General features: G+C 42.0%; 1 protein-coding gene across 2 annotated transcripts in view; it reads right to left on the reverse strand.

Moving 5' to 3' along the window:
* Positions 1-6,955: 6,955 nt before the first annotated feature.
* LOC132871222 (artemin) overlaps positions 6,956-26,714 on the reverse strand; it is an 82,308-nt gene continuing 62,549 nt past the window's right edge. For both annotated transcript variants that reach the window (XM_060905340.1, XM_060905339.1), the window contains exons 3-4: positions 9,124-9,394; positions 6,956-8,426 (exon numbers count right to left, since the gene is read on the reverse strand). In XM_060905340.1, the coding sequence (XP_060761323.1) occupies positions 7,990-8,426; positions 9,124-9,367 (681 nt within the window). In that variant the 5' untranslated portion in view covers positions 9,368-9,394 and the 3' untranslated portion in view covers positions 6,956-7,989. The remainder of the gene's footprint in view (positions 8,427-9,123; positions 9,395-26,714) is intronic.

The following is a 26,714-nucleotide window of genomic DNA, read 5'->3' on the forward strand; positions in this document are numbered from 1 at the left end:
ATCACTGAACTTGATTTTATAGTCTATGGACGTGACGTGACCCTAGTGATTACTGACCGGCTGTCTCAGTGTCACCTGCGAAAAAAAACCCCAATCACTTTTTAGAAAATAAAGAAAAAAACATCCACTTTCAAAGCCGCTTCATAGTAACCAGTAATGAGGACCTTGATAGAAATGTAGTGGAGTAAAAAGTACGATATTTGCCTTTCAAATGTAGTGAAGTTAAAGTCATAAGTTTCCAAAAAATATAATACTCAAGTAAAGTACAGATACTCAAAAAGTGTACTTAAGTACTGTACAGTACTCAAGTAAATGTACTTCGTTACTGTCCACCTCTGGTCATGAATACAATGTAAATCCATGTTCTGTCGTGTTGCTGCACCGGCCAAAAACACATCTACGTGGCACGGTGATAAATTAGCTCAAAATGGAGAATTGGAGTTGCAGTCAGCTCTGTGTTTTAGTATAGCGGAAATGGCGATGAGACCGATAGCCTTCCTGTTGTGACGTTACAGATGTCAAGGTCATTCACTCAGACCGCTACCTATATAAATCACTTTAATCGTAAAAATTACTATATTAGATTTATTGTTAATGCTTAAAACTATTCCTGTGCCGTTCTTGAGGTCTCAAGGCATTTATAAACGAAAGTGAGGCCATGGCTCTGCGTGTATGCTTTCAGAAAACTGAAACATAGGTTCTAAGTAAAGCCACGGCTGTGTGCATTCCCCAGAAGAACCACCTCCTTCCATTCTGCCATCAACTGATCGTGTTCAAATAACGCTGATGAGAAATCACTGAACTTGATTTTATAGTCTATGGATGTGACGTGACCCTAGTGATTACTGATCACTATGTAAAATGCCTTGAGACCTCAAGAACGGCACAGGAATAGCTTTAAGGGCCTGGTTAGTACTGGGACGGGAAGCTGCCTGGGAAGACCAGATCCTGGCATGGGGACCTTGATTTGACTTTTTTTTTTACACACTGCAAGCACACAACAGAGCAAGCATAGTTTCCTCACTATGGTAATTGTTTATTGCAGAGAGCCATGCTTGTATTTCTTGACATGTTTCAACAAAGCATATGTTGTAATAATTTCTTTTTTCTTTTACTTTTGTATGAATTCAACTTATGGTTGATGGATGAGCTACTTGTGATCGTACAAACATTTTTCCCCACCAATAAACTGCTTTTGTTCAAGTTGGGATCTTGGGGGGGAAAAAAGATATATAGTCTAACTGGAATTTTTGGAGCTGATGTAATGTCCATACTAATGAAGGTGTTCACTAATGTGTCTGGCTTCACTCAGACAGTAAAGACCACCTCGGAAGAGCTACTTTAAAAAAAAAAAGTGGCTCATTGGTTCTCTTCAACAGTGCACTTGCAAAGAGTTCTTTAACCATGTTTTTTGGGGCTTGGCACATTCATTTATGCCATGTTTATTATTTTATCGTTAGGGATGACGCAGTTGGCCTGGCAGTTTGCAATCTTCAGGAACAGAAAGGGAACACTTGGAGCGTAGTGACAATCAGAATGAAGACAAGCATTGGGGTTTTTTGTAAAGCTGAGTATGTTTATTCAGCAGTTACTTAGGAATAGTGGATTTGATAGAAAATACATTTGGCACAAGCTGGATTTTTCTTAAAAATAAATAAGTCAATATCTCTCTTTCGAGTAAAATATCTAAATAAATATGCATACCACTGTCCAATAAATATCGATTATTCACAACAAAGATGCACTGCATCAACATTTATGCTGTTGGTATGAAAAGGTCCAACGCAGCCAAATCTGTAAGTTGTTAACATGGGGAGAAGCTATGCACATGTACACACATAGTACTGCTTCTTTCAGGTCATCTTTACACAGAGGTACGTAGATTGATATGAAACAAAATACTTTATACTAAGAAACAATCCATTCCATCAATAATAAACAGATTTAACACAAAAACAAAGTATCACCCTCCAAAAAAAGCACTTGAAACCATTGTTTTTTGAGACATACAGTATTTGAAAGAAATACAGAATATGAATATATTAACATACATGGCATTATTGATAAGTTGCAATATGATAAATGTGGATTGAAATCCCGTTGCATCACATTCCCCATGAAGTTGAGTTTGCCAGAACTTATATTTTACATCTGATATTTTAGCATCCAGCTCACCTTTCCCCCTATCCAATTCATTGTCTTTGTTTACATACAGGGCAAAGCACATGACTGCTATTGTGTCTTAAACTTTCCAACTCTGTTAGCTCTCTTCACACACGCTCACCCAGCTGAATACCGAGCCTTCACACTGTCAGAAATAGGGGTACAGTAGGAGTCCATTTCTGTCCCCCAAGTTACAGTCTACACTAATGTACCCTGTAGGGCTCATGATTAGACCTCAAGGTAACTATGTGTACCTTTTTAGGGCCAAAAAAGTGCATATATGTTCCCAATCAGTATATGAAGGGTAAAAATGAGTACCTTAGACAGTCGTCATCATTATCATCAGCTGTCCATCACTAGCAATGATGACTACTTCATTAGGATGTGCAGAAACACAGATGGGCTGCAAAGCCCACCCCAGATCGACAGAGTCGTCTGCAGCGACGGCATGAATGGCCTGGCCGAGCCACCACAGAATGTCTGGTCTCATGAGCTCCCGCACACTATTTTCCTCTCCTAATGAAGCGCCTTGCACAGTAAGGTAAGACGAGCGATGTCGTGCCCCCATCGTGTTGTCTCTCTGGACCTCCAGACCTGATGCCAAGTGGTGCACAAAAATGCCCCAAACCTGACAGGTAAGGAATTTGCCCTGCAGTGACAACTGACTTGCCGAGTGATGCCATCCATTGGCCATTTGAGTGGCTCTTCCGCATGCCATCTGGTGGTGCACCATTGACCCTGTTGGATTCATCTACCACATTACACCAAAAAGTGCCCTGCTGCCAGCACCTTATTGGTGACATACAGTTTAACCCATAGCTGGAATCCAGGCTGGTGCTACCACTCCAGGTCAGAGCAGACCTGGGAGCAATGGCGATTAAGGGGTAATTCCACTTTCCCCAATACTCAAGTCCTCCTGGACCTGAGACCAACCATCGTTTGCAGTTTAAAGTCATACCTTAGACAGTACTGCCCCAGTGACAAGCCATTGCACCCCTAAAGATACAGTATACTGTATATATTATAATGTAATGTGCTTTAATTTCTGAGAGTGTACAAGAAATCTTCTGTTAATGAAAATGGAAGGCATTGCCTTGGAAGAAGATTATAAGGAGTTTGAGTATCAGCGGAGATGTAGAAAAGACCAGAATGAACCTCATGAACAACAGTGTTTTTTGAATGTAACACATTGGAATATCGATGGCATCAAAAATGGCAACTCGCCATTTACTTCACACAGAGGTTTCTGAGAAGGGTGAGCTGGATCCTTCAGTGATTAGCTTGGGAGAATTCATAATATTTGTAATATCCCATTTGCAAATTTATAAATATATTTATTAAAAAATATGAAGCGTATTAGCTCATGGTAAAAAGCATCTACTGATTATTTGATTTTTTTTTTAAATAAGTATCGGGTACAATTAATTTCTTGTCCATCAATTGAAGCCTCCAGACATTTTCAGTTTGGTTTTGTTTGTGTGTATGTTGTAGATAAATCTGCCTGTCTCTGGTGCTATAGATGTTTTGCACCATCATGTGACCCCCATAGCAACGGTAACTATGTTGCCATGACAGGAGGCAGCTTGTAGTGCTTCATTCAGACAAGTTAGTTGTTATTGAATAGTATGGGAAGGTTTTGCTACATTTTTGGATGTGCAAATCATTTTGAACAAAACAAAGACATCAGATTTTTTTTTATTTACACTACCGTTCAAAAGTTTGGGGTCACTTTGAAATGTCCTTATTTTTGAAAGAAAAGCACTGTTCTTTTCAATGAAGATCACTTTAAACTAATCAGAAATCCACTCTATACATTGCTAATGTGGTAAATGACTATTCTAGCTGCAAATGTCTAGTTTTTGGTGCAATATCTACATAGGTGTATAGAGGCCCATTTCCAGCAACTATCACTCCAGTGTTCTAATGGTACAATGTGTTTGCTCATTGCCTCAGAAGGCTAATGGATGATTAGAAAACCCTTGTAGAGTGGGGTAATACGCCCCCGTGGGGTAATACGCCCCCGGCCTGTTTTACCCAAAATAACCACCAGATGGCGCAAAGTTACATTTCTATTGTTGCTATGGACTGGCTTGACAACGGGGATATACAAATATCCACTGTGGATCGCATATCAGCAACGCAGCGGAGAGAAATCAAATTTCATGGTAAGTGATATAATTTTCAGATATCAGTAAAACTGTATTTAGATAGCTGCTATTTCGTCAGATATCACAGCTGTGTATGTGGTATGAGTAGACAAGTCAGTACATTAAAAAAATACATTAGGTATAAAAAGTTGAATCACATTTTGAAAGTAAGACCCTTTTTTGTAAAAGTGTAGTCTGTGGGGTAAAACGCCCCCTTAATGGTGGGGTAAATGGCCCCCAGGGGGCATCGTTTCCTTTTATCATAATTACTGTATTTCATACATTTCTGAATAGCAGATACATAGTTTTTAATAACATCTCGCTTACCTGGTTGAGTAAAGCAAATAATTTGAACTTAATATTAAAAATAATTGAAATTTTAAAAAATTGAAATTAAAATGCGAAATATAATAAAATAATGCATCTATTCATTAATTCAGGGATATTTTCTTCTTTCTTTCACATTATAGGCTTAAGTAAACACTTTTGCTATCCAAACAGCTTTTTTTGATTGAGGGGGCCTATTGCCCCACCTCAGGGGGCCTTTTACCCCACTGGGGGGGGGGGGGTTAAAAGGCCCCCTTGGCACAATGTTTGTTTTTGTTAAAAAAAAATGAAGTATTAACTTTAGGCAAACTTTAGGTGGCATTATTGTTCATGTCACTGTTGTCAAAAACTATGATTAAAACTAAACACATGGTTCATTTCAACTTGGAGAAAAACTGAATTTTCCTTAAGGGGGGCTTTTTCCCCCACTCTACTCTACAATCATGTTAGCACAGCTGAAAACAGTTTAGCTCTTTAGAGAAGCTATAAAACTGACCTTCCTTTGAGCAGATTGAGTTTCTGGAGCATCACATTTGTGGGGTCGATTAAATGCTCAAAATGGCCAGAAAAATGTCTTGACTATATTTTCTATTCATTTTACAACTTATGGTGGTAAATAAAAGTGTGATTTTTCATGGAAAACACAAAATTGTCTGGGTGACCCCAAACTTTTGAACGGTAGTGTACCAAAAATAATTCATCATTGGGGGAAAAACTAGAGAGATTTCTAAACATACTGTAGAAGGGAAAAATGGCTCGCAAACATTCAGCGGGACTCAGTGTTGAACAGAAAGGTCCAAAACTCAATGGTATGTTTATTTCTACAAAGGTAAGAATTCCAGTAATAATAATAATAATAATAATAATAATTTCAGAACTGCAGCGAGGTGCTCATTCTTATCCAGTGAAGTGAACATGAGTGTAAGAGACAAAGTGCAGCAAGGTGCTCAAGCTTATGCTCACATCTCTGTATAAGAATGAGCACCTCGCTGCACTTTGTATGTTTGCGAGCCATTTTTCCCTTCTACACTTAGAAATCTTTCTATTTTTCCCACCTGATGATGAATTACTTTTGGTAAATTTAAAAATCCAATGTCCTTGTTTCATTCAGAATGAATTGTACATCCAAAAATGCAGCAAAACCTTCCCATACTGATCAATAACAACTAACTCATCTGAATGAAGCACTACAAGCTGCCTCCTGTCATGGCAGCATAATTACCATTGCTATGAGGGTCATGTGATGGTGCAAAGCCTCTATTGCTTTGTTTTCACAGTAAGTCAATTAGATTTTATGGCAGGTTGTTTATGGCAGGCTTGATAGCTCTGTATATAATTCAGGCACAGTCAGTCTATGGTTGTGTATTTAATCACCTCCTGTATATAATTTAACAAACCTTCTAGCAACCTGTAGAGGGAAAAATCACATAGTGAAAAACTTTAAATGTGGATGTTATTTAGCTGTTCTGTTATTTATGGGTATTTCTGGCCAATTTGATTTAAAGGGAATTCAATGTTAATGCTGTGTACAGTGGGCTAAAAATTTGGGACAATCCAATATGCACAAGTCTCACTTAACCCTCACCTCTTAGATGTACTATAGCATAATCTTTAAGACTCATGAGCAGGTTGAACCTTTTAAGCTATAAATGAGCCACATACTTTTGGGTAATAACAGTCCATAAAAAGCAGCACATTTGATTGATAGTTGCATATTTCAGAATCAATATGACAGATAATACAGACGACTTAACAATTATTCCATGAAATCGAGTCGTGCATGAGCATAGCGCCGAGTTGGCTATAAGCCATGTACGACAAGATTGAGTGGAATAATTGTTTTATTCTATCCACATTCACCGGATTTTGAGAAACAGAGCATTTTTATTTTTATTTTTTGCAAATTCAATAAATAAAAACTTTATACAAAACGTCAGACAAAATCATTTCCACTTAGGTGGACTTCTTAAAAACCTATCAATGGCTGCACAAATTGACTTGTTTTTTTTGTTTTTTTTTTTGTAGAAAGTGCCGTCTTACTGTCATGCTGAGGTACAGAATAGCTTTAGAAAATTATTTAATTCTTCCTTGGACATTTCAGTGATGTAATTTTCAAACTTCTTTAAGCTTTTGAACCAGTCTAAAAAAAATTCAACAAATTTTAATGCTTAAAGAAGAAGAATGTAAACAAACTGGCAAAATGACAGGAACAATTTGTGAAAAATGTTATAATAATAATAATAATTATTATTATTATTATTATTATTATTATTATTATTATTATTGAAAAATTAAAAAAAATATGTTCTTACCATCAAGTACTTTCATTCCATATTTTTTTGCTTTTTTTTATTTTTTAGGGTTTTGTTTTCAAGAAGAGTTTTTATTTCATCCTCGGTTGGTTCAGCAACACGCTCTGCCATTTTGTTTTCTCTACTCACGCTATATGAGCTGATAGCCTACTAATAGAGTAGCCAATCAGAGTGTGCAATTGCTCATATCCAGCGAATGTGAATATAATAATTATTTTATCACATCAACAGAAGTGTCTCAGACATCACAGTGTTCATGACCTACTACAAGGAAGTAGCTCTGTATTTGGATTGGGGATGAAATTAATTTAAGAGAAGCTGGAGAAAATGAAATGAGAGTGAAAGTTGATGGGTTTTCACTTCAAGTAACCGTGCATGCTGGTATTATTTACAGTATTTGACCTGAGAAGACTGTCTTTTTAAACATTTGTAGCAATGAATAGTTGACCACAAGGGAATTGGTGTGATGCATTTTTCTGTAACCAAATACAAATGAGGTAGTTGTGGATAACTTCATACTTGAATGTACAGATATTATTTGTTACAAAAACAAACAAACAAAAAAAACCCACCACTTTCCTATACTGCTTTAGTCCATATGGAAATTTCTTCTTTAAAATTATTCTGGATTTTCATTATTGCAGTTGCCACTCGGTGTAACAGTTTCATGTCTTCAGTAAAAGGCCAGTGTTGTGTCTTAGCACTGAAGGTTGCTACTTTACAAGCCATCAAATCAGTAAAGCATTTTTTTTTTCTTTTAAGCTCAAAATCATTTTTGACTCTGCAGAAACCCTTAAAAGCATAATCACAAAACTTCCATCTTCCTACCTTCTGCACTGCCAGAGTGTCAGACACAACCTTTGAACCTGTGGCTTGGATTATGAAATGCATGGATTCTCTAAGTCAGTTTTCATGGATATGGTGCACTTTTCACTTCCACCTAATTGACTCAAGCCTCTTTCTGAAGCTCCCATCCATACATACATGTATGCTTAGATAATCCCATGACTGGCGTGATCATCTTAGCAAACCTTTTATTGTCACACACAGCCACACTTTCTAGCTGACACGTATGGAACAGTGAAGAACTTTGCCTTATTGTCAAGGAATGAAAGGAATGACATGTTCTCGTATTTGATGGGCCGGCAACAGCGGCTGTAGGGTGCGCTTTCGATCGTAGCAGCGCCCCCCTTAGTGGCTGTGTCTTTCTCAGTTGCCTTGTTCAGGATCAGGTTTTTCAGCACCATGTCATAGTTGCTGAGGCGTCTGTTGCACTTCCCTCTGCAGTAACGGAAGTGCACTGTCTCATCGCTTTCATAGCCCAGGCCCAGCTCACTCACTGTTACCACCACCTGGTGCAACGAGCAGGCCTCTGGGTTTTTCGCCCGCTTGGTTCTTCTCACAACTTTCCTCTCCACTAGTGATCTGATGACCCTCTGCAGCTCACTCTCAGTGAAGCTCTGAAACAGGTAGGAAACTGAAAAAGAGCAAAAACAAAACACAAATAATAAATAAATAAATACATACATACATACATACATACATACATACATACATACATACATCTGTAGATTAGCACTAAGGTAAAGCAATGAGATGGCAAGATACACATGTTGGTGCTGTAGATGGCGGAGCGGTACTGACATGCTTTTGGCCTGAATTCAACACCTTGGGAAACTTGTAAAGAGGGATTATGTTTCCGTTTTTCATAATGGACTCTTGACTGATATCTTGCTTTTGAACATTGAAGCTTGTTCAGCAACATGAAGCCTTAAGGATCAGGGAAGTGTATATTTATTGATTCACTCACGGACTTAAAAATAATTTAAAACCACATTAACACACCAAGAGAGTTTTTGTGAACTCTTTAAGAGCTGAATTTTCATTCGGTATCTAAATGTGTGGATTTTGACTCAGTGACTTCTTGGAATTAAAACCATAATACTCTCACTAATGTTGATATCTCACCATCGGTTTATAATTGGTCTGATTCTGAGACTGGGATCTTTTATCACCCTAAAATCTGGCTCATGCCTTTGAGACCTGACACGAGGTGTGATGTGAGTGAGATGTGTAAATGAACCAGAACGAATGGCTGAGCAGTACACTAATCCCCCCGCCGGTTTATTTTTAGACCAAGTAATCCACAGGAGAATAGTGTGTGTTTATCTTACACTCAGATAGGAAGGAACCCATGTCCTCAGATGCTCGGACCACCCGCTGATGACTGGTCACCTTGGGCAAAAATGATGATGGTGGTGGTGGTGGTGGTGATGGGGCTATTGTTGAAGGATGTACAGACACAGTTGATGCCCAGGGAATGATGGACTCAGTGGGTATCATTGTTACGATGAGCAGGAGAGGGAAAGCAGCACTAAAGAGTATAAAGGCAAAAATGGCCTTTTTCCATAACTTCATTTTAGAGCGGCGTGGAGCATTGAAACTCTACAAGACAAAGAATAGAGGATCATACATTAGGCATTGTTATGTAAAGCCAAGGCCAACACAATACTATACTCTTTCCTTTCAGGAAGACATCAATAGCAGGTACTACCATTCAGATGCTCTGAATTAACATTTGGACCTACAGTGTCTTGCAAAAGTATTCATCCCCCTTGGTGTTTGTCCTGTTTTGTCGCATTACAAGCTGGAATTAAAATGGATTGTTGGGTGGTTAGCACCATTTGATTTACATAACATGCCTACCACTTTAAAGGTGCAAATTGTTTTGTTTTTTTTACACAAACAATAATTAAGATAAAAAAAACAGAAATCTGGAGTGTGCATAGGTATTCACCCCCTTTCGTATGAAACCCCTAAATAAGAGCTGGTCCAACCAATTCACTTCATAAGTCACATAATTAGTTGATTAAGATCCACCTGTGTGCAATCAAAGTGTCACATGATCTGTCACATGATGTCTGTATAAATCAACCTGTTCTGGAAGGATCCTGACTCTGCAACACTACTAAGCAAGCAACATGAAAACCAAGGAGCACTCCAAACAGGTCAGAGACAAAGTTGTGGAGAAGTATAGATCAGGGTTGGGTTATAAAAAATATCCCAAACTTTGAATATCCCACGGAGCACCATTAAATCCGTTATAACAAAATGGAAAGAATATGGCACCACTACAAACCTGACAAGAGAAGGCCACCCACCAAAACTCACAGACCAGGCAAGGAGGGCATTAATCAGAGATGCAACAAAGACACCAAAGATAACACTGAAGGAGCTGCAAAGATCCATAGTGGAGATGGGAGTATCTGTCCATAGGACCACTTTAAGCCATACACTCCACAGAGTGGGGGTTTATGGAAGAGTGGCCAGAAAAAAGTCATTGCTTAAGAAAATATATTTGGAGTTTGCCCAATAGCATGTGGCAGACTCCCCAAACACATGGAAGAAGATTCTCTGGTCAGATGAAACTAAAACTGAACTTTTTTGGCCATCATGTGTGGCGCCATGTGTGGTGCAAACCCATCACTTCCCATCACCCTGAGAACACCATTCCTATAGTGAAGCATGGTGGTGGCAGCATCATGCTGTAGGGATATTTTTCATCTGCAGGAACAGGAAAGCTGGTCAGGACTGAAGGAAAGATGGATGGCACTACATATAGGGCAATTCTGGAGGAAAACCTGTTTGAGTCGGCCAGAGGTTTGAGACTGGGATGAAGGTTCACATTCCAGCAGGACAATGGCCCTAAACATACTGCTAAAGCTACACTGGAGTGGTTTACAGGGAAACATTTAAATGTCTTGGAATGGCCTAGTCAAAGCCCAGACCTCAATCTAATTGAGAATCTGTGGCATAACTTGAAGATTGCTGTACACCAACGCAATCCATTTAACTTGAAGGAGCTGGAGCTGTTTTGCCTTGAGGAATGGACAAAAATCCCAGTGGCTAGATGTGCTAAATGAATAGAGACATACCCCAAGAGACTTGCAGCTGTAATTGAAGCAAAAGGTGGCTCTAGAAAATATTGACTTTGGGAGTGAATACCTATGCACTCTCTAGATTTCTGTTTGTTTGGGGGGGGGGGGTTCATCTTAATTATTATTTGTCACAAAAAAACCACACAATTTGCACCTTTAATGTGGTATGTACAGTTAGGTCTATATATATTTGGACATTGACATAAATTTTGTTTTTTTACCTGTTTACTGAAACATATTCAGGTTATAGTTATATAATGGACATGGACATAAAGTCCAGACTTTCAGCTTTCATTTGAGGGTATCCACATTAAAACTGGATGAAGGGTTTAGGAGTTTCAGCTCCTTAACATGTGCCACCCTGTTTTTAAAGGGACCAAAAGTAATTAGACAATTGACTGAAAGGCTATTTCATGGGCAGGTGTGGGCAATTCCTTCATTATGTCATTCTCAATTAAGCAGATAAAAGGCCTGGAGTTGATTTGAGGTGTGGTGCTTGCATTTGGAAGATTTTGCTGTGAAGAAAACATGCAGTCAAAGGAGCTCTCCATGCAGGTGAAACAAGCCATCCTTAAGCTGTGAAAACAGAAAAAACCCATCCGAGAAATTGCTACAATATTAGGAGTGGCAAAATCTACAGTTTGGTACATCCTGAGAAAGAAAGAAAGCACTGGTGAACTCATCAATGCAAAAAGACCTGGACGCCCACAGAAGACAACAGTGGTGGATAATCGCAGAATAATTTCCATGGTGAAGAGAAACCCCTTCACAACAGCCAACCAAGTGAACAACACTCTCCAGGAGGTAGGCGTATCAATATCCAAATCTACCATAAAGAGAACTGTATGAAAGTAAATACAGAGGGTTCACTGCACGGTGCAAGCCACTCATAAGCCTCAAAAACAAAAAGGCTAGATTGGACTTTGCTAAAAAACATCTAAAAAAGCCAGCACAGTTCTGGAAGAACATTCTGTGGACAGATGAAACCAAGATCAACCTCTACCAGAATGATGGCAAGAAAAAAGTATGGCGAAGGCGTGGTACAGCTCATGATCCAAAGCATACCACATCATCTGTAAAACACGGCAGAGGCAGTGTGATGGCTTGGGCATGCATGGCTGCCAGTGGCACTGGGTCACTAGTGTTTATTGATGATGTGACACAGGACAGAAGCAGCCAGATGAATTCTGAGGTATTCAGAGACATACTGTGTGCTCAAATCCAGTCAAATGCAGCCAAACTGATTGGTCGGCGTTTCATAATACAGATGGACAATGACCCAAAACATAAAGCCAAAGCAACCCAGGAGTTTATTAAAGCAAAGAAGTGGAATATTCTTGAATGGCCAAGTCAGTCACCTGATCTCAACCCAATTGAGCATGCATTTCACTTGTTAAAGACTAAACTTCAGACAGAAAGACCCACAAACAAACAGCAACTGAAAACCGCTGCAGTAAAGGCCTGGCAGAGCATTAAAAAGGAGGAAACACAGCGTCTGGTAATGTCCATGAGTTCAAGACTTCAGGCAGTCATTGCCAACAAATGGTTTTCAACCAAGTATTAGAAATGAACATTTTATCTCATCTCATTATCTCTAGCCGCTTTATCCTTCTACAGGGTCGCAGGCAAGCTGGAGCCTATCCCAGCTGACTATGGGCGAAAGGTGGGGTACACCCTGGACAAGTCGCCAGGTCATCACAGGGCTGACACATAGACAGACAACCATTCACACTCACATTTACACCTACGGTCAATTTAGAGTCACCAGTTAACCTAACCTGCATGTCTTTGGACTGTGGGGGAAACCGGAGCACCCGGAGGAAACGCGGACACGGGGAGAACATGCAAACTCCGCACAGAAAGGCCCTCGCCGGCCACTGGGCTCGAACCCGGACCTTCTTGCTGTGAGGCGACAGCGCTAACCACTACACCACCGTGCCGCCCCAACATTTTATTTACAATTATTTAATTTGTCCAATTACTTTTGAGCCCCTGAAATGAAGGGGTTGTATTTAAAAAATGCTTTAGTTCCTCACATTTTTATGCAATCATTTTGTTCAACCCACTGAATTAAAGCTGAAAGTCTGAACTTCAACTGCATCTGAATTGTTTTGTTCAAAATTCATTGTGGTAATGTACAGAACCAAAATTAGAAAAATGTTGTCTCTGTCCAAATATTTTTGGACCTAACTGTATGTTGTGTAAATCAAATAGTGCTAACTCCCCCCAAAAAATCCATTTTACTTCCAGCTTGTAATGCAACAAAACAGGACAAACACGAAGGGGGGGTTGAATACATTTGCAAGACACTGTATTGCTGAACTGGTGTTTACTTAAGATCCTTCATCGTTTGTTTTCTTCCTCTCATGATGTTATCAGTGCCCTTTTTGATGACTAAAATAAAAAAAAACTCAGTTTGTCATGAAAGAAACAGTTTTTAACAGATTTGCACTATTAGGATTTGTGCTCATTATAAATTTGGGGGGATGAGTCACTCTTTTTCCCCATTAGAAACTTTTCCCATCCTGTATATCTCATTTTTGTCTTGCTTTTCATTGCTACTGTACCCTTCTCTGTTTGCTCAAGATGAATGCACAGAGAGGTTTTTTTTCTTTTGATGCCATAGGTCATACTATACTCTTTTTGTGCTTCTTTTCTCAGTTTTGAAGAGGGTGTAAAACATCCGCCAGGGTGGGGACCCTACATCAGTATTTATAAGCATGTCCAAACATTCAGCCTCAGTATTTGTAAAAGTGAGAACCCAGTGCAGTCCCTCTCTGTCTTACGAAACTGTTGATTCAGTGAACTGGAGCAGATTTGACCTGACAAACATAGTTACTCCTGTTGACATGACTGTGCGTGTGTGTGGTGTGTGTGTCAGAGAATTATGAGTGACATAACAGACATCACTTTCCCTCAGCTATATATTTGCTATACTAACATGACTGCACCTCCTGTACTTTTCTTTCAGAATCTAAAAAGACATATGTTCATATGATCATACACATTGTCATCACCGATCCTTTTCAAGATACCTAGTCATATTACCCCCTATGAATAGTGGTCGTCCACCCAGGCTATGCCATCTACTGCCTTCCATGATCGTCAAGAGGAAAACATTTCCCCAGATCAGAAAGTAGGAGATGTGTAGCAGCTAAGAGCAAATCCAGACAAGCTGTACAGTAAAGTGTTTTGGCACACTTGCTCTGTGGTGGTCTGTGTGGGCTGTGAAGTATGAGCTGTTTAGCCTTGGTTGATACAGATCTAGAAATGGATATGCCATATAGAGACGGAGAGTTTTGTTAAACAAATACTTTAAAAGCAGAAGCTTGTGAAGGAAGACTCACAAGACCACCCTTACTATCCATGTGTGTATCTTTAAAAGTGAACCCAGTGTTAGTTCTGTAACAGACAAGGCACTGTGTATGTGACAGCTAAACTGATTCGTATGTTAGTGGTAAGAAATACAGAAGATCAACTCTTCAGTGTGAACATGAATTAACACTAATCATGCATATTCACATTAAACATCAATAGGGAGAAAAATGTAATTGCACTGACTTTGACCATGGCATGGTTACTGATGCCAGACAGGCTGGTACAACTATTTCAAGAGCTGCTGACCTCCTGGGATTTTTTTTTTCTTGCAGCAGTTTATAGAGTTTACCCAGAATGTTGTGAAAAACAAAAAAAGTGTGACCGTCAGTCCTGCAGGTGCAAAAACCTTGTTGATGAGAAAGGTCATAGGACAATGACAAACTGGTTTGAGCTGGCATGAAGGCTAGAGTAATTCAAACAAGACCGTCAATGATGGCGTAGCTCACTCCAGCCTCGTCTAGTCCAGAAGGAACGATCTACAGTGGGCCACCTTGCATAATAAATGCTGCAAGCTATATACAGTATATACAAGCTATATATAGAAGTTATATACACCCTAGGAATACTGATCTATTTGCCAGAAAGAATCCAAAACGGCTAGGAATTGACCGAGAAGAAGCGATTTTTGTTGAACTGCTCATTAAGGCTTAATTAGTCCATCACATCATTAATAATTGTAATTATGCAAATCTGGGTAGAAGTTATATGCACACTAGGTACCCCTACCTTCCTGCCAGAAAGAATCAAAATTGGTGAAGAATTAAGGAAGAAGAAGCGATTTGTGTAGAAATTGCTCATAAGGGTTTAATTACTCCATATCTTCATTATTACTTGCAATTATGCGAATGTGGGTAGAAGCTACAACCCCGATTCCAAAAAAGTTGGGACAAAGTACAAATTGTAAATAAAAACGGAATGCAATAATTTACAAATCTCAAAAACTTATATTGTATTCACAATAGAACATAGACAACATATCAAATGTCGAAAGTGAGACATTTTGAAATTTCATGCCAAATATTGGCTCATTTGAAATTTCATGACAGCAACACATCTCAGAAAAGTTGGGACAGGGGCAATAAGAGGCTGGAAAAGTTAAAGGTACTAAAAAGGAACAGCTGGAGGACCAAATTGCAACTCATTAGGTCAATTGGCAATAGGTCATTAACATGATTGGGTATAAAAAGAGCATCTTGGAGTGGCAGCAGCTCTCAGAAGTAAAGATGGGAAGAGGATCACTAATCCCCCTAATTCTGCACTGACAAATAGTGGAACAATATCAGAAAGGAGTTCGACAGTGTAAAATTGCAAAGAGTTTGAACATATCATCATCTACAGTGCATCATATCATCAAAAGATTCAGAGAATCTGGAAGAATCTCTGTGCGTAAGGGTCAAGGCCGGAAAACCATACTGGGTGCCCGTGATCTTTGGGCCCTTAGACGGCACTGCATCACATACAGGCATGCTTCTGTATTGGAAATCACAAAATGGGCTCAGGAATATTTCCAGAGAACATTATCTGTGAACACAATTCACCGTGCCATCCGCCGTTGCCAGCTAAAACTCTATAGTTCAAAGAAGAAGCCGTATCTAAACATGATCCAGAAGCGCAGACGTCTTCTCTGGGCCAAGGCTCATTTAAAATGGACTGTGGCAAAGTGGAAAACTGTTCTGTGGTCAGACGAATCAAAATTTGAAGTTCTTTATGGAAATCAGGGACACCGTGTCATTCGGACTAAAGAGGAGAAGGACGACCCAAGTTGTTATCAGTGTTCAGTTCAGAAGCCTACATCTCTGATGGTATGGGGTTGCATTAGTGTGTGTGGCATGGGCAGCTTACACATCTGGAAAGACACCATCAATGCCGTACAGTATATCCAGGTTCTTGAGCAACATATGCTCCCATCCAGACGACGTCTCTTTCAGGGAAGACCTTGCATTTTCCAACATGACAATGCCAAACCACATACTGCATCAATCACAGCATCGTGGCTGCGTAGAAGAAGGGTCTGGGTACTGAACTGGCCAGCCTGCAGTCCAGATCTTTCACCCATAGAAAACATTAGGCGCATCATAAAATGGAAGATATGACAAAAAAGACCTAAGACAGTTGAGCAACTAGAATCCTACATTAGACAAGAATGGGTTAACATTCCTATCCCTAAACTTGAGCAACTTGTCTCCTCAGTCCCCAGACGTTTACAGACTGTTGTAAAGAGAAAAGGGGATGTCTCAAAGTGGTTAACATGGCCTTGTCCCAACTTTTTTGAGATGTGTTGTTGTCATGAAATTTAAAATCACCTAATTTTTCTCTTTAAATGATACATTTTCTCAGTTGAAACATTTGATATGTCATCTATGTTCTATTCTGAATAAAATATGGAATTTTGAAATGTCCACATCATTGCATTCCGTTTTTATTTACAATTTGTACTTTGTCCCAACTTTTTTGGAATTGGGGTTGTATATGCACCCCTGGCAGACCCACCTTCCTGCCAAAAAGAATAAAAATTGGTGAAGAACTGAGAGAGAAGAAGCGATTTTTGTGAAATACCGACGATGCGGGACAGACGATGGACAACACATGATGGCATAAGCTCGTCGCCTGTTGGCCGGATGAGCTTATAACCGTTCTTTACAACCATGATGAGCCAAAACGCATCTCAGAACTCGCATCATCCAGTCTCAAACTTTGAGGTGGATCTGCTACAAGAGCCAGATGTTCTACAAGAGCCTGAACCACTTCAGATTCCACGTCTGTCAGCCAAGAACAGGGAATCTGAGGCTACAGTGTGCACAGGCTCAACAAAACTGGACTGTTGATGATTGGAAAAACATTGGCTGGTCTTTTTCCAATTTGTAAACATTAACTGAAGCACTTGACCTGCATTTGCATGAGTTTATGCATTGCACTGCCATCACATCATTGGCTGATTAGATCATTGGATGAATGTGCAGAGGTACAGGTGTTCCTATTAAAGTGGCCAATGGGTGTCGAATCACTGTTTCGTTTAGTTTTGTTGGTTGGCCAGTCTGCAGTCTTTTGCAAGTCACTCAGGATAAGATCATTTGGATAAAAGCAGCCTTAGTTTTGGAAATCTCATTTTCTAAAATATCATCTGAAGCCTGAAAAATAATATCTGGTATTACTTTACCGTACAAAATAAATCACATTATTTATTCTCCTTAGTGTCTTTCACATAGAACATTTGGTGTGAGATATCACTGAAGGTTGCTCTGAATGTTCTTGAGACACTTATCTCCATTTATGAGAAACATGCTCCAATTTTGGATCCATTTTTATCTCCTGTTCTGTGTGTTTTGGATTTGGTACCACCTCAAATAAACTGCACTGCTGAATCTTGTCCACTCTGAGGATGGAAAATGCAGTACTGTTTTGGCAAGCTTTTAATCTCTGTTTCTCAAAAAAATGAAGATAAATTGTTTATAGTTATTTATTCGTACAGCCAAGCACTTAAGTATTTCTTGACCCAAATCCCTATTAAGCCAGATTGCGTAACGTCTTAATAAATTAAAAATGATGGTATGTCAATAAACATCTCCAAAATTGGAACGTATTAGCCGATGGACTGTCATTAACTTTGCTGGAAATCCAGTAATACTTTCTCCTCTTTTATTTTGTCACTTGATTGCAGGATGAATAATCAAACACTAAGCTTGATTGATTACTTCTTGATCTGCATTGCTACTACCATCACCACCACCTTTAACCACTTTTTTGCAATTAATGCATTAGGCTTGAAGCATTATAGGCACCTGGTGTTCATCGGTATTTATGTACTTATTATTAGTGTTGTAATTAACTGGTCTATGTACACAAACTGTGAGGATAGCTGGAAGAGTATGATATATAGCCTAAAAGCTGAAGTCATGACAAAGTAAAATTGGCAATTTAACAGTTATTCCATGAAATCGAGTCGTACATGAGCTGATAGCCGACGATGTGCGTAGAGACGAGATTGAGTGGAATAACTGTTTTATTCTAGACACATTCACTGGATTTTAAGAAACAGAGCATTTTTATTTTTGCAAATTCGATAAATAAACACTTTATACAAAATGTCTGACAAAATAATTTCCGCTTAGAATGTAAACAAACTGGCGAAATGACAGGAGCAATTTGTGAAAAATGTTATAATAATAATTCTTGAAAAAGAAAAAAAGACACGTTCTTACAATCAAATACTTTTATTCCATATTTTGTTGCTTTTTCTGTATTTTTTGGCAGTTTTGTGTGGACGGGTGTGGTCTGGGCCGGACGTCCCGCACACTCAAGGGAGGTAAAGCATCTCAAATAGCCTCTTCCTCCAGGTGTAGTGATTGCTGCAGAGCCACTCTGCAGAACTTCTGTGCAGTTAGTTACTTGCACATAGCCCCTCCTACATTACTGTGCCCATAGCAACACCTACTCTTGGTGTCCCTGTTCTTGCAAAGTTTGCTATGTTCTGGCGCAACCGAGTGCCCGACAGTATAACTGGGTTGGGCAGACTGGGCTCATCAGCCTTGGATGGCAGCCAGTCTAGGAGAAGGAAAACTCTGACTCCAAACCCTCGAAGTGCCTAGGCATGCAGGACAGTTTCAGCACGTGAAGACCCTGGGTCCAAAGACGTGCCTCAAGCTTCCTGCAGCTACACCCTACCACAGGTCATGGCTCTCTGCCTTGAGGGACATCTCCGGGAGGAGAAGAGGCTATGGGAGTAAACCCAGACAGAAAATCTGGAGCGGAGACCCTAAGGCAGCTGGTGGTCAACACTGACTTCCCTCCGGCAGCTCCTGCAGCCAACCTGGTGCCAAACGTATTGCTCTTCTTTCCTTTGGACCTCACTAGTGAGGCTGAGAGGGGGATCCTGATGTTTGGGCAGCCCATGTTCTCCATACATCCCGCCCAGGCTTGTGCCCTGGAGAGGTCACTCCAGTGCCGCTGACCACAGTGACAGAACAATACAGGAGCCAGCAGTTACGAGTGATAAGCCCCACACTGACTGGTGTAGGAAGGAGTGCTATGGGCTGATTCCGACAGTGGGAGGGACCATCACGTCCCACTGGTCAGCTACTGCCCACCTCAAGCTGGGCAGCCCCCAGCTAGTAAGGTGCTGACCTGCCACAGTCTGTCTGCTTCACTGGGTGCGTGGAGCTAAGAGACAACTTGAAGCAGACTGTAAAACACTGCACCAGGCAAACAACTAAATAAAAACTACAAGGGGAGGCCACACTCCCAAGCCCTATGGCTAGCAACATGGAATGTCAGGACCATGTGCCCTTGCCTTTCCAATGATCTGCTCCAGGTCTCTGACACCAGGAAGCCCGCAATCATCAACCATGTGCTGAACAAGCTAAATGTTGACATAGCTGCACTGCAAGAGACCAGGTTGTCATCACAGGGTAGCCTCAGGGAGCAGAATTACACCACCTTCTGGCAAGGAAAGGAGCCCGAGGAACCTCGACAACATGGCATCGGGTTTGCAGTACATAACAACTTGCTCTCTGCCACAGAACCTCCATCCAGCAGATCAGAGCGAATCCTCTCCCTCAGGCTATCAACCAACTTGGAGACCATCAACATACTAAGTGTATATGCTCCAACTCTCTGCTCCACTACCGAGACCAAGGATCAGTTTTATGAAGTCCTTGACGCAAGTATAAGAGGTACTCCCACAGCTGAACACCTGTTCCTCTTGGGCGATTTCAATGCAAGAGTAGGAACTGACCGTGAATGCTGGATGATCTGCTTAGGGCACTCAGGCATTGGTAAACTCAACGAGAACAGGCAGAGACTTCTGGAACTTTGCTCCTGCCACAATCTCTGCATCACCAATACGTTCTTCGCCAACAAGCCCCAACACAGAGTCTCCTGGCGTCACCCAAGATCTTGGCACCAGTTGGACCTCGCCATCACCAGATGGCCTGCGCTGAACAACGTGCTTGTCACCCACAGCTATCACTGTGCAGATTGCGATACTGAACACTCCTTGGTCATGAGTGTAGTGCGTATCCAGTCCAAGAGGATCCATCGCTCCAAGCAGAAAGGCCGCCCATGCATCAACACCGCCAGAACCTCTGACCCTGACCTGCTTGGCCGCTTCGCTGACTCAGTCAGCCAGGCTCTCCAGGACTGCCCTACAGGAAATGCTGCAGAGAGATGGGAACATATCCATGAAGCCATCTACACCTCAGCAATGGACACTTTTGGCAAGAAAGAACGGAAGAACCCTGACTGGTTTGAAGCTAGCTTGGCCCAACTGGAACCCGTGATTGAGCCCAAAAGAATAGCTCTCATCAACCATCAGTGGGACCCATCTGAAAAGACCCTAGCTGCCCTCTGTAAAGCCAGAAGTGATGCCCAGCAGATTGCTCGACGCTGCGCCAACGAGTACTGGCTGAACCTGTGTCAGAGCATCCAACTCTCTGCTGATGTTGGCAACATACGAGGCATGTATGACGGCATGAAGAAGGTGTTCAGGCCTGCCATCTCCAAGATTGCTCCACTGAAATCTTCCACAGGAGACATCATCACAGACCGCAGCAAGCAGATGGAAAGATGGGCAGAGCACTACCAGGAACTCTATGCCAGGGAAAACATTGTCACCATGGCTGCCTTGGACAGCATCAAGGACCTTCCCATGCTGGTAGAACCTGGCACTCCTCCTACTGAGGCTGAACTCATCAAGGCCATCGACTCACTCGCCTGTGGCAAAGCTCCAGGAAAAGATGGCATCCCACCTGAAGTCATCAAGGCTGGCAAGCAGACCGCCATGCTTCAACACCTGCATCAACTTCTCTGCCAGTGCTGGGAGGAGTGATCAGTACCTCAAGAGATGCAGGACGCAAACATCGTCACCCTGTATAAGAATAAAGGCGACCACAGAGACTGCAACAACTACAGAGGCATCTCTCTCCTCAGCATTGTCGGGAAAGTCTTTGCCTGGGTGGTGCTCAACAGACTTCAGACCCTTGCTGACAGAGTCTACCCTGAAGCTCAGTGTGGATTCCGGGCTGGAAGATCTACTGTTGACATGATCTTCTCACTGCGTCAGCTGCAGGAGAATTGCAGAGAGCAGCAACAGCCCCTCTACATTGCCTTCATAGACCTGATGAAGGTATTTGACCTGGTCAGCAGGAAAGGATTGGCTCCCCACCAAAGCTCCTCCAGATAATTACATCCTTCCATGAAGACATGACAGGCATGGTCCTCTTCAATGGGTCCACATCTGACCCCTTCCCAATCAGCAGCAGAGTCAAGCAGGGCTGTGTCCTAGCACCCACCCTCTTCGGCATCTTCTTCTCCCTGCTTCTGTCCCACACCTTTGCTGCATTTGAGGACGGCGTCTTCATCCACACAAGGAGCGATGGCAGCATGTACAACCTGGCCCGTCTATGCACAAAGATCAAGACATACCAAGCCCTGATCAGGGAGATGTTGTTTGCTGATGCTGATGCTCTGACTGCACACACTGAAGCAGCCCTCCAGAGACTCATCAAGTGCTTTGCAGCTGCCTGCAACACCTTCGGTCTGACCATCAGTCTGGAAAAAACCAACATCATGGGCCAAGACATCAGCACTGCCCTGAACATCTGCATAAGCGACTACACATTGGAGGTGGTCGAAGAATTCACTTACTTAGGCTCCATCATCTCCAGCAACCTCTCCCTTGATTCAGAGCTCAACAAGTGCATTGGCAAGGCAGCCACAGCAATGACTCACTCATCCAAGAGAGTGTGGGAGAACACCAAGCTGACCACCAACACCAGGCCTGTGTGCTCAGCATGTTGCTCTACGGCAGTGAGTCCTGGACACTCTACGCCCACCGGGAAAAATGGCTCAACACCTTCCATCTCCACTGCCTTAGAAGAATCCTGGGCATCACCTGGTAGGACCACATCTCCAACACATCTGTCCCGCAGCAGGTGAACATACCAAGCATGTTCGCTTTGCTCACCCAGCACCACCTGCGCTAGCTGGGCCATGTGAGCCATATGGAGGATGGACGCATCCCCAAGGACCTGTTGTACGGCGAGCTAGCCAGCGGCACGAGACCTGTGGGCAGGCCAACTCTGTGCTATAAAGACATCTGCAAGTGGGACATGAAAACCTGCAACATCAACTCATCAACCTGGGAGAAGCTGGCAGCTGACCACAACGGCTGGAGGATGACAGTCAAGCTCGGCGTCCAACAGAGCGAACACAAGAGACAGGAGCAGTGGACCCAGAGATGACAACAGAAGAAACAAAGAGCAGACTCACCGCCCTCTGAGATCTTGACATGCAGCAACTGCAGCAAGATCTGCCACTGCAGAATTGGACTGTTCAGCCACAGCAGGCGCTGTACCTCTACCGCTGACTGACCCAAGGCACAAAAGTCCATTGTCTCCTGAGAGACAATGGACTTTTTTATTTCATCCTCGGTTAGTTCAACAAAATGCTCCCCCCTTTTTTCTTTACTCACGGTATAAAGCTGATAGCCTAGTAGTAGAGTAGCCAATCAGAGTGCATGGTTGCTCATATCCATTGAATGTGGATAGGATAAAAAAGACTATAAAGCCTCACTTCATCACTAAGTCATCTGTTTGCATTGACATTGCCAAGAGACAGAAGCTATTGATAGGCACATCCATCTTGTAAGTCCTTCCCGACCAAACGTTTAACAACCCATAGTCAAAATGACATGTGATTATAGTATAGTGCTTTTAATTAAAAAAAAAAAAGCCACAAATTTCCAAAAGTTAACTGCAGCACTCCTGTAGTTAAGTCACATCAAAAATACATACTACAAGACAGTAGCTTATGTGCACCTACCCTTAGGGGTACTCAGAGTTATTCCAAAGCACACTTCACAGGTAAGAAAAATTGTAATGATGTGCTAATATTTCTGTGAATGCAATTAGGATTACTAATATGACTCAAACTGATTTAATAAGCAAATAGAAGGGCACTTGGTAGAGTGCATACAGTACCTCCATCAAGCCATATATTTGGATTTACATCAAAAGCTAATAAATTGTTCCTTGTCCCAAGGCTCACCTTTCCTCAGAATTTCATCAGAATCCATTTTCTACTTTTTGAGTTATGCTGGGAACAATTAAACAAACAAACAGAGGTGAAAACATAACCTCCACTGACAAAGTTAGCAGAGGTAATTACTCAAGGATTACTGAGCACCAGAGTGTAATTGAGACATGTTGCAACAACAACATAACCAGCATAACACAAACACAGGTGGTTACTAAAAAAACAAATCACATGCCTTTTACACAAAACCGCAACCGAAAGTTAAAGATACAGACAGTTTTAAGACAAGCCCAGATCGGGTTGCGTTGAATCCAGAGCCTATTCTGAGAGTACTAAGTGTGAGGTGGGAATACACCCTGATTGGGATGAGATGCCAGACACACATTCATTCACAGGACAATTCAGTGTCATCAGTCCACCTACCAGCATGTTTTTGGGAGGCAGGAACCCAGAGGGGTGGCATGGTGGTGTAGTGGTTAGCACTGTTGCCTCACAGCAAGAAGATTCTGGGTTTGAGTCCAGTGGCTGATGGGGACCTTTCTGTGTGGAGTTTGCATGTTCTCTCGGTGTCTGCATGGATTTGCTCCGGGTGCTCCGGTTTCCCCCACAATCCAAAGACATGCAGTTAGGTTAACTGGCTACTCTAAATTGTCCAAAGGTGTGAGTGTGTGCGAGTTCGCAGAAAGGAACTGGCTACCCTATTGTTGCAATTCTGCCCAAGTCAACCAAACATGGTTTGCCTCAAGCCCAGATTGGGTTCGGCAGTGATGACGACGAGGAATCCAGAGGAAACCCACACTGGGAGAACATGCACAGGAACTCTACATAGATAGTAACCCAAGCTCACGATCAAATATCATTCCATTGAATATTCCTTTTATAGCATCCAACTTTACAGTTTCCTAAAAATATATTCTGATAAAGCGCTAGTTGACTGAAAAAAGATAATTGAAACGGGGTACTATTAAAAAGGAAGTCTTAATCTTTAGTCTTACCCTAGGCTGACACTTGCACGACTTTTGGCCACGATTTTGTTGTGGCAAGTCGTGCCATTTTGGGGCACGAACTGGGAGGCTCCCGCACTGTTCACGACTAATTCACGCATAGTTCACGACGAGTTCACGAATGCGTGCCCGTCCACATTCACGAACTGGCACGACGAGTTCACGCATAGTTTGCGCATAGTTTACGCACTTCCCGCATTGGCACGACGAGTTTGCACAATTCGGACGGTGTCGTGCCGACTTGGGCACGCCTGTGTCATGCACAACCTCATCCTCATCAGATACCCACACGCAATTTCAGAAGTGGACCGCAAAGATCCGGACACACATTATCTGATCCCTGGTGGATGGAGGACTGACCGACACCTGCAGGGGCTGCTGCCTCTAACCGGCCATCATACCCAGAAGGATGCAAAGGATCAGCGAGACTACCTGTCACATTACTACATGTCCCCTGCTGGTGCTGTCCCTTGGCAAGAAAGAATGGTAGTAGCTTCATGAGCTGCATCCACAGTTGTTCCATTTTTGAAATAAAAGAAACGAAACTCCCCCCCCAAAAAAAAAAGTCATGAAGGAATAGAAAATAAAAGACATTAAAGAAAAAAGCAAGAAAAAAAATTGCAAATGGCGAGAAGTGTCCGGGAAGCCCTATATATACCCCCGCACCAACGCGAGCGCCACTGTCGCGCAGTAGTCGTGAACTGCTCGTGAACTGCTCGTGAACTCGTCGTGAACTGCTCGTGCCATGCGCAAACTGTTCGTGAAGTGCGTAAACTAGTCGTGAACTGCTTGTGCCATCAATGTGTGACCGTGTCAGTGGGAAGGCACGGCCACGCACCAATTCGTGAACATGTCGTGAACTACTCGTGAACTCGACGTGAGCTGTTCGTGAACTATTCGTGGCAGTTCGTGACAGTCGTGGCATGGCGCGCACTTCCACGCACTGGCACGCATCCTCCCGCATCGTCCTGACGAGTTCACGATGAGATCATGAACAGTTTGCGCATAGTTCACGACCCGGTCGCAAAATTTTGTCGTGACCAAAATTTTGAACATTTCAAAATTCTCGTCCCGACATGGCACGCAGTCACGACGGGTTTACGCACACTTCACGCCAGTTTACGACTAGTTTGCGCTCTGGTACGACTCGAGTCGTGCCAATGCGTGCCACGGAATTGTGCAAGTGTCAGCCTAGCCTTAGTCTTGACATGGTGTTGGAAAAAGCTATGCCACATTTCTGTAAGTGTTAAATCCAAATGATTGCATTATTGTACGTGGGAATTCACTCAAGCACAGCATGACAATAAGGAGACCATCAATGACGGCGTAGCTCACTCCGACCCTGTCTAGCCCAGAAGGAACAATCTAAAGTGGGCCACCTTGCTCAATAAATGTTGCAAGATATATACACTATATACAAGCTACAACCTCGATTCCAAAAAAGTTGGGACAAAGTACAAATTGTAAATAAAAATGGAATGCAATAATTTACAAATCTCAAAAACTTATATTGTATTCACAATAGAACATAGACAACATACCGTATCAAATGTCAAAAGTGAGACATTTTGAAATTTCATGCCAAATATTGGCTCATTTGAAATTTCATGACAGCAACACATCTCAAAAAAGTTGGGACAGGGGCAATAAGAGGCTGGAAAAGTTAAAGGTACAAAAAAGGAACAGCTGGAGGACCAAATTGCAACTCATTAGGTCAATTGGCAATAGGTCATTAACATGACTGGGTATAAAAAGAGCATCTTGGAGTGGCACCGGCTCTCAGAAGTAAAGATGGGAAGAGGATCACCAATCCCCCTAATTCTGCGCCGACAAATAGTGGAGCAATATCAGAAAGGAGTTCGACAGTGTAAAATTGCAAAGAGTTTGAACATATCATCATCTACAGTGCATCATATCATCAAAAGATTCAGAGAATCTGGAAGAATCTCTGTGCGTAAGGGTCAAGGCCGGAAAACCATACTGGGTGCCCGTGATCTTCGGGCCCTAAGACGGCACTGCATCACATACAGGCATGCTTCTGTATTGGAAATCACAAAATGGGCTCAGGAATATTTCCAGAGAACATTATCTGTGAACACAATTCACCATGCCATCCGCCATTGCCAGCTAAAACTCTATAGTTCAAAGAAGAAGCCGTATCTAAACATGATCCAGAAGCGCAGACGTCTTCTCTGGGCCAAGGCTCATTTAAAATGGACTGTGGCAAAGTGGAAAACTGTTCTGTGGTCAGACGAATCAAAATTTGAAGTTCTTTATGGAAATCAGGGACACCGTATCATTCGGACTAAAGAAGAGAAGGACGACCCAAGTTGTTATCAGCGCTTGGTTCAGAAGCCTGCATCTCTGATGGTATGGGGTTGCATTAATGCGTGTGGCATGGGCAGCTTACACATC

Source organism: Neoarius graeffei, chromosome 23, assembly GCF_027579695.1.
Source record: "Neoarius graeffei isolate fNeoGra1 chromosome 23, fNeoGra1.pri, whole genome shotgun sequence".
In the NCBI taxonomy this organism is placed as follows: domain Eukaryota; kingdom Metazoa; phylum Chordata; class Actinopteri; order Siluriformes; family Ariidae; genus Neoarius; species Neoarius graeffei.